Source organism: Poecilia latipinna, unplaced genomic scaffold, assembly GCF_001443285.1.
Source record: "Poecilia latipinna isolate Pla-1442-1.1 unplaced genomic scaffold, P_latipinna-1.0 Scaffold590, whole genome shotgun sequence".
Classification (NCBI taxonomy): Eukaryota; Metazoa; Chordata; class Actinopteri; order Cyprinodontiformes; family Poeciliidae; genus Poecilia; species Poecilia latipinna.
The window spans coordinates 303,389-311,118 of record NW_015113206.1 but is presented as its reverse complement, the minus strand read 5'-3'; the positions used below and the strand labels follow the sequence as shown (position 1 = coordinate 311,118).

General features: G+C 39.5%; 1 protein-coding gene across 2 annotated transcripts in view; it reads right to left on the bottom strand.

Moving 5' to 3' along the window:
• Positions 1-1,774: 1,774 nt before the first annotated feature.
• The window catches only part of LOC106953590 (elongation of very long chain fatty acids protein 4-like), a 9,756-nt gene continuing 3,800 nt past the window's right edge, over positions 1,775-7,730 (bottom strand). For both annotated transcript variants that reach the window (XM_015042471.1, XM_015042469.1), the window contains exons 2-7: positions 7,127-7,202; positions 6,520-6,707; positions 6,279-6,359; positions 5,128-5,299; positions 3,962-4,089; positions 1,775-3,860 (exon numbers count right to left, since the gene is read on the bottom strand). In XM_015042471.1, coding sequence (XP_014897957.1) covers positions 3,534-3,860; positions 3,962-4,089; positions 5,128-5,299; positions 6,279-6,359; positions 6,520-6,707; positions 7,127-7,193 — 963 coding nt within the window. In that variant the 5' untranslated portion in view covers positions 7,194-7,202 and the 3' untranslated portion in view covers positions 1,775-3,533. The remainder of the gene's footprint in view (positions 3,861-3,961; positions 4,090-5,127; positions 5,300-6,278; positions 6,360-6,519; positions 6,708-7,126; positions 7,203-7,730) is intronic.

Here is a 7,730-nt window from a genome sequence, read left to right as displayed (position 1 = left end):
TTTATACAACCTAAAGAAACTGCATCATTAGCTTAGCTCTGATTCACTCTGACACGCTAACACTTGGCATTGACAACATTCGCTTCCTCTGGAAAGGATGCTTCATTGATCTGCATGCAAAAGCTACATTCATACTTACTCAAGCATATAAGTTATGATCAGAAATAGTGTTTTTAGGTTTTAAAATGTCTTTTTATTTTTTTTATTTTATTTTATTTTATTTTATTTTATCTTTTGCACCCAAACAGATTGTGGGAAAAGAGACTTGAGTCTAGTCCAAAGAAAACGCTGCTGCTGAAAACGTGGAACTGAATCAACAAGTTGTGAAATCTGAACTAGAACGCAAACACCATCCATAAAATAGCCCTCTGCAATTGCAGGCCTCCCACTCTGAAACTCTATGGGGGTGCAGCACAAACATGCATGGAGAACAACAAGTTTCACAATCTAACACACAACAAAATACCTCCTCTGACTGCTTCAACCGCACACCCACACACACATGCACCCTTTTTAATGGTTTATTGCACCAATGTGCTTTCCCATGCAGATGCCAGCTGATTTAGGGAGAAAAGGTTTGTAGGAGAGAGGCGATGAGGGGTTGGGTGGGGAGGGTTTCTTTCTGCCTGTGAGGTGGGGGCAGGCGCACAGCTGCTGTGTGAAGTAACCATGGAAACCTTTGTCTAAATTCATCGAAATGGGAGGGGCATTTTCTAAGAGGCTACACACACACAAAAAAAGAAAAGAAAGAAATAAAAAAAGAAATAAAACACAAAAGAGTTTTTCATTTCTTTCACGGTACCCGTGTTTTTATGCGACCGTGTTTAATTTCAGACCACTATCAGACACCATAATTTACCTGCGTGTTATCTGACAACAAACCCCAGGAATAACAAGTCATCTAAATTTGAGACTGGCACAAGAGCAAGTCATTTCAATAAACCTAATTTGAAACACATGGGTTTTATTTTTTCAGCTCATCTGTACAAATAACACAGCGCCAGCAGGAACTGTAGCGCAAAATTGGGCTTATTTATTTAGTATAAGTTTTATAGGTGCAGCCATGTTTGCATACATTTTGGCCCTGCTTAGTTTGTTATATACATAAGAAAAGCGTTAAAAAAAACAACCATAAATTAATTGAGACTTTATTACTAATTGAAGGATCTGGTGTATCTATGCTTTCCATATTTAGTCTAAGAATCAGGAGACAGATAGTTAAAATCCAATTTGAAATATTGGAGTCTTCTCTATATAACGTAGTGATAACCTTAATTTCACTTCAGCAATTTTCATCATATTAAATATTTTACGAAGTATTCCACAGCCTGTTTTAGAGAGCATGTTGATTCAACATTTGTCTACGAGGCTGCATTGGCTTTATGAAAATTATCATGATAAAATTGTTAATTGCACTGAATTATTTTAAAGGTTGACCATGCGTAGCATTTCCTGTAATAAAAATATGAAGATGCACTTATGTTTAACAAACACTATCAAATGACCAGCACACATTTCTCAAAGAATCAAGAAATGCTTTTATTTCTAAAGGCATGAAGTCAAAGTCTGTTCACAACTTTCAGGTGTAAAGGGTTTGGATGTTTTCAAGATAGATTGTGTGAAGTTATTATATGTATTTTTCTAACCTGCAATATCACCTTGTGACCCCAGTTGTAAAACAGTTTGAGAAACATTTTCTTCCACCATTAAAACTAGAAAACCATTGTTTCATCATATTATTCACAGATATTGCACTAATCTCGTATAAAAAATATTTTTTAAATGAAAAGGTCTAAACCGCCATTACAATAAATGATTTAAACGCGGGGATTCAGCGTCTTGTTCATGAAATTTCAGCTGGCTATAGTTGTGTCGCTAGAGTGCCCTCTAGTGTCCGTGAAAATGTATTGCGCTTCACAAGATCTAGACAGGTAAGTTGTACAGGCATTAATTTTAATTAAATTTAAAGAAAGTTCAAAGATATGACTCCAAAAGAAAAGCAAAAAAAAAATAAATAAACATAAACATTAGCCATGTGGACGGATAAATGCCCACTCTTAAATGAGAGGAGTACAAAATATCACAATGAAATATGTACATCACAAAAATAAGACAAATACACAGACGAGCACGCTCAATTAGATGGAAACAGGTATTTACATAAGATTAAATATTTGATCATAAATAATAATAAATGCATTGGTTGATTGCTGATATAGAGCTGATGTACACTGTATCTGACAGGCAATGAAAAGTTTCTTTTTATTCTTTTTCTTACAGTAAAATAGCATCCCTGTCACCAGCTCTAGTTTTAAATAGAAGACAGACTCGGACTGAAAAGAGGGAAAAGGCCGCCTCTTTCAATCCGAGTCTTTTGTAGATAAATTTACATTCAACTTAGCTCAAGCCTGAGCGTTGGCTGCAAACAGACGAGAAGCTCAAACATATTTTACTTGAAGCGGTGCTAAAAGGTAGTCACCGAAACAAAAACAAAAAAATCAGTGAAAACGCAAAAGCGAACCCAGAACCACGACGACGCCTTCCTTCCCGGTTCCAAGACAAAACCGCGAGATAAGAAAATTTATAATATATAAAAAAAGACAGAAAAACATGTCAAACGACAAAAATCCACCCGTTTTTCTGTCAAAAGGGGGGAAACAGAGACTCTCATCAGAGAACATTGGTAACATTTCATCACATGACAAACGAGTATGGATATACAAAAATCAGTTCTAGTCATATACAGACAAAACAGACGATCATTATCCCGTCTGGTGAACAAAGATGGATCAACGTCATCCCGCTCTCATTTCATTTCTTTTTTTTGCTTCTATGTACATTTTACTCTTTGCTGCGTGTAAGTAGATGGCATCCTCAAAGTCAGATTCCCTATACGAAAGTGAACAGTGATTAAAAAGAAACACACATCTAAACAAATAAATCTAAAGATGTCTCGTTTTCAACGAGCTTGAAAAAGGAGGACAAAACGACGTTGTCATTTTTATAGCTAAAAAGATGATGAGCAAACAAACTTCAAGTAGAAACTGAAACATTTGTGCGTGTGTTGCCGTCTGTATTCCTGCCTCATTACAGTGTTTGCTATTTACAGCCCCAGACTTCCTCTGACGGAGCTGCTGCGGCGGCGCCGCCGAGGCGGATCCGTGAGACGTTTTCTTCTCAGGCTCCATGTCGGGGAAACTTAACACTCGTTTTCGTACCAGATCTAAACCACGACAAAAAAAGACAGAATACTACGATATATCCAAACCGCCCCTCGATGACACTTTTGGGTTATTAGTGGCCCTCTCGCGTCTGACCTTTGACACCTTCTATTAAACAGATCAATTCCCTCCCACAGAAGATCTCATCATATATATTTTTTTTTTTTATCTTGAACAACTCAGGTCGACATGACTTAAAGAAATAAACTTACCCGGACACGTCCGTCCCTCTATATCTTCCTCAAATTAAGCGTTTCATGTTTCGAGTGGAGACCCTCGCCTGCCTTTCGCCTTACCTCCCCACCCCCACGTCTAATCTCTTTTAGCGCGTCCTTTCCTCTTTCTCCTGCCAGAGTTCTCCTGGGGCTTCTCCTCTTTGCTCCCCGTTAGCGGCGCTCCGTTGGCAGCTCGGCTCAGGCCGTTCAGGTTGCCGTTGGAGACGGCCTTGCCCGCCTTCGAAGAGGAGGCGGTGTCGCGGCGTGCGGGCTGCTGGCGGCGGTAGGTCTGGTAGTAGAAGTTGCCGAACAGGACGATGAAGGTGATGGCGTAGCAGATGAGGGAGTAGTGCATCCAGTGGGGGAAGTCGCAGTTGACGTACAGCGACAGGGCGGTGTGGCCGATGGTGACGTGGAACTGGACCTGAGGCATTTATTTAAAAAAAAAAATCCATTACTCTAAAAAAAATTTAAATAAAATCCAACCTACATGTTCTTTCCCCCAAAAAGCCTTTTGTTTCTTACCATCTGAATGATGGTCAAGTACTTTTTCCACCACAGGTACTTTTGGATCTTCGGTCCGCAGGAGGCCAAGCCGTAATACAGATACATCAAGACGTGGATCAGAGCATTCATGTGTGCACCAAAGAACGCTGCAGAGGCATAAACAAAGTAAAGTCAGGGTGTCTTTAAATACTTCTTGTACTTTTCCATTAAAGCAACAAAGAGTTTTAGTAGAACTTCAGCAAAGGCCCCTTTGGAGAAGTGTTCATTTAGACCACATATTTTAATTTAAATTTGATTGATTTCATTTTGATCACAATTAGTCATTTCTTATCATTTTAGTTTCAGCCTAGTTCTAGTCAACGAATTTCTTAAGGCCTCACATCTTTGTGGAAGTATTTTTTATATCTGACATATATAACAAAGGATGGAATTGAATTAAAATTAAGCTTCACTTTAAAGCAAATAGATTATGTTTAATATTTTGAAACATCAAGTATAGAAGTATAAGTATAGCTATTCCCCCGCCGCCCCCTATTTATTCATTTACAAAAACATTGCTCATTTCACAGCTCTATTCAGACTTTAGTTTGACAGGTCAGTATAGTCCCCTTTTTATGATTGGATGAGTTATATTACTAACGTGGGATGTCGTTTTGCAGTAATCAAGCTTTTATTTTGGAGAGTATCTTCAAGCTTCATTTTCAAAACTCAACATAATCCCCTTTTCATGTCTGGTTTAGTTTCATGATTAATGTAATCTCCTTTTGCTGTAATATATTCCAATGTATTCCACAAAATGTTGAGGCTTTTGTTTTGAAGAGTAATCTTGAATTCATTTTGAAAAATCAACATGATTTTTTATATTTTCAAGATTAGTTTAGTCCCATTATTAATGTGGCGCCGATTTATTGCAATCATAAACTCTACAAACACTTTTATTTTGAAGAGTGACCATCGTTTTTGAAAGGCCAACATATTGAATTTTTCACAGTTTGTTGAGTTCAGTTCGCCATGTACCGTCTTTTTCCGCAGTAATCTACTAGGACAAACACTAACGCTTTAAATTTGAAGAAGCTTTTTAGTCATTATTTTAAAAGCTCGACATAATCGTTACGTATGAATTGTTTAAAAAAGTGTGTATTTTGCATTAACCGCAGAGACTCATGACGTTGTGAGCAACTCACACTGTCCTCCGGCCACCCACTTGATGCCGATCCACCACAGCGTGAACATGGTGCAGTGGTGGTAGACGTGCAGGAAGGTGACCTGGTTGAACTTTTTCCTCAGAATGAAAAACACCGTGTCCAGGTACTCGATGCCTTTGGAGATGAAATACCACCAGAGAGCTCCTGCCACCTGTCTCCCACAGGAACACGTGGCGAATCAGGGAGGTGAAGGTAAAAACACTTGAACACAAACAGAGCTACAACAATAAAACCAGAAGCCAAACGTGTGCGAGGGAACCGTGTTTCTCTTTCCCTCTCATCTTTGACATCCTAACCTCACCGTAAACATGAGAACAATGTGCTCACGGGTTCTGTGTCGAGCTTGTATCCATGTCATGGAGCAACAAAGAGTGAGGTGAAACAGAACACCGACTCCTCCGTCAGCTCACGCGTTCTTCCGTGGTCCGGCTGAACGGACGCTAATCAGGTTTCCGACGCCAGAAAGTGAAGTGACAATGAAATGCTCACGTTGCCCATCCTAATCACTTTTGGTACATTAGAACTTTGTACACAAGAAATGTCAAAACGTGCAAAAACTAGTCCTTGATACCTTTTAGAGACTTTGTCAAGCTTGCAAGCAAGTTATTCAACAGTTGGAATAAACTCTGAGACTAAATGTACTCTGTATTCAGTGCATTCACTTCAGTGCATGCAGTTATATTCTAAGGTGGAACAATATAAGATATATATATATTTTAGAAATAAAAAAATCTCAGAAGTGTAACATGCATTGGTATTTGGCCTAACTGAGTTGATACATCTTGCCCGACGTACAAAATGCTATTACAGTCAATGAACTGAAGTAAATTCTGAGAAATCCTGGAAGGAAAACTTGAAACAACTTTTTTATTTGCAAAACCATTCTGAAAACCAATTATCCATTTTCTTCCATTTGACTCTCTCTCTCTCTATATATATATATATATTGTGTGTGTGTGTGTGCATGACAGTAAATCTTAATAAAAACTCTGAGGTTTGTGGTAGAAGTCTAACAACATGTATAACAGTGGCAGGAATACATTAGCAGGATACAGTATCTTGTAAGATAGTGTGCATGTGGTTGTTTTTTTTAAAATGTTTTTCAGCTTTCAAGACTCCACAACACTCACCCTGACTTCATTCGGATCGTCTGAGTAGTCCACAGGTTGACATATGTAACTGTACTGCGCTGCCCGGGCTGCCATAAAGAGCTGAAAGAACAAAGAGAGCAAAAGGCTCATCGTCGCTGCACAATACCAATTTTGGGAATGCTGTGACGGGGACATGCACGGATGAGAAAGGACATGGGTGTGCGGCTAAATCTGTTTCAATAACAACAACAACAACAACAAAAAAAAGTGCAGCATGTACCTCTTTAAAGATGAAGAAGTTGAGGAAGACCATGCTGAAGTTGTAAACAATGAGCGTCTTGCGGAGCTGGAAGGGCTCTCTGTTCTTCATGTACTTGGGCCCCAGCCAGAGGAAGAGCAGGTAGGAGCTGCTGATAGCCAGCGTGGGGAGCGGGTTGTCCATAAGAGGCCATTTCTCCACTCGCTTATCTGCAAGACACACATTCCCGCTTACACATGAAGAATGCTAAATGCTAAATGTTCACATTATAGGACCTGCTGTCAGAAAGCTTACAGGATGTTTCTTTTTTTTTTTCTCTCTCCCCATCTTTCTTACAGTAACATAAAATTCAATTTCAGTGCCATCACCAAGCTGATTTCCTCCAAGCATTAACCAAGTCTGAAAGCTGAAGATGTAGACATTGTCCTTTAGGAAATAACAGTGACGTGTGTCACAGACTCATTTTACACGGTCATTTTTAGCAGCACAAGACGATGTTTGAGAAGTCCGCTACAAAGTTTCTAGTTTATGGAGTACGGTCAAATTCTGGCAACCGCAAACAAAATCTCTATCTTCAGTTTCTCATGGATCCCACCCTCGGAGCCAGCAACATGCTGCTCAGTATTACCTGCAATAGTCAGGGTCCATTTGTAGAACTCTATGGTGTCGTTTATTAAATGCGTGACAATCTCCATGGTAACGACCTGCAATCAAAGAGACGGGTAAGAAAAAAAAATAGCTCATAATCTGTTGAATCTGAAGAGCAGTCATTGCTAATGAATCTAATCATTTTTGCTCCTTCCGTTTTCCATATGCGTTGTTCTGAAATAGTAACCCGTTAATAGGTGTCCGATAATCAAAGCCTGTGGCAATCATTTGGTCTTTTTTTTTAATAAGGCTGTTGTCCCACGAGGCTCTGATTGGTGAGCCACAGACTTCGCTGCGCACACAGGGGAGCACCGGTCCGCAGAGCGCATGTGTCAGCGCATCTCTGGCCAAAACACGACCACCAGCGGGAGGAGAGAAAGGGGTTGGGGTGGAGAGGGTTTGGGGGGCGGTTGTGTCAGGCTCTAGTAAAACAGATCATATCCCGACAAGTCAAACAAAAAGAATAAAAATAATAACAATAAAAATACACTGCGGAGCACATACAGGGGGATTTTTTTTTTTTTTTTTTTTTTTTTTTGCCAAAAAAAAAAAAAAAAAAAAAAAAAACCCCCCCCCCCCCCCCC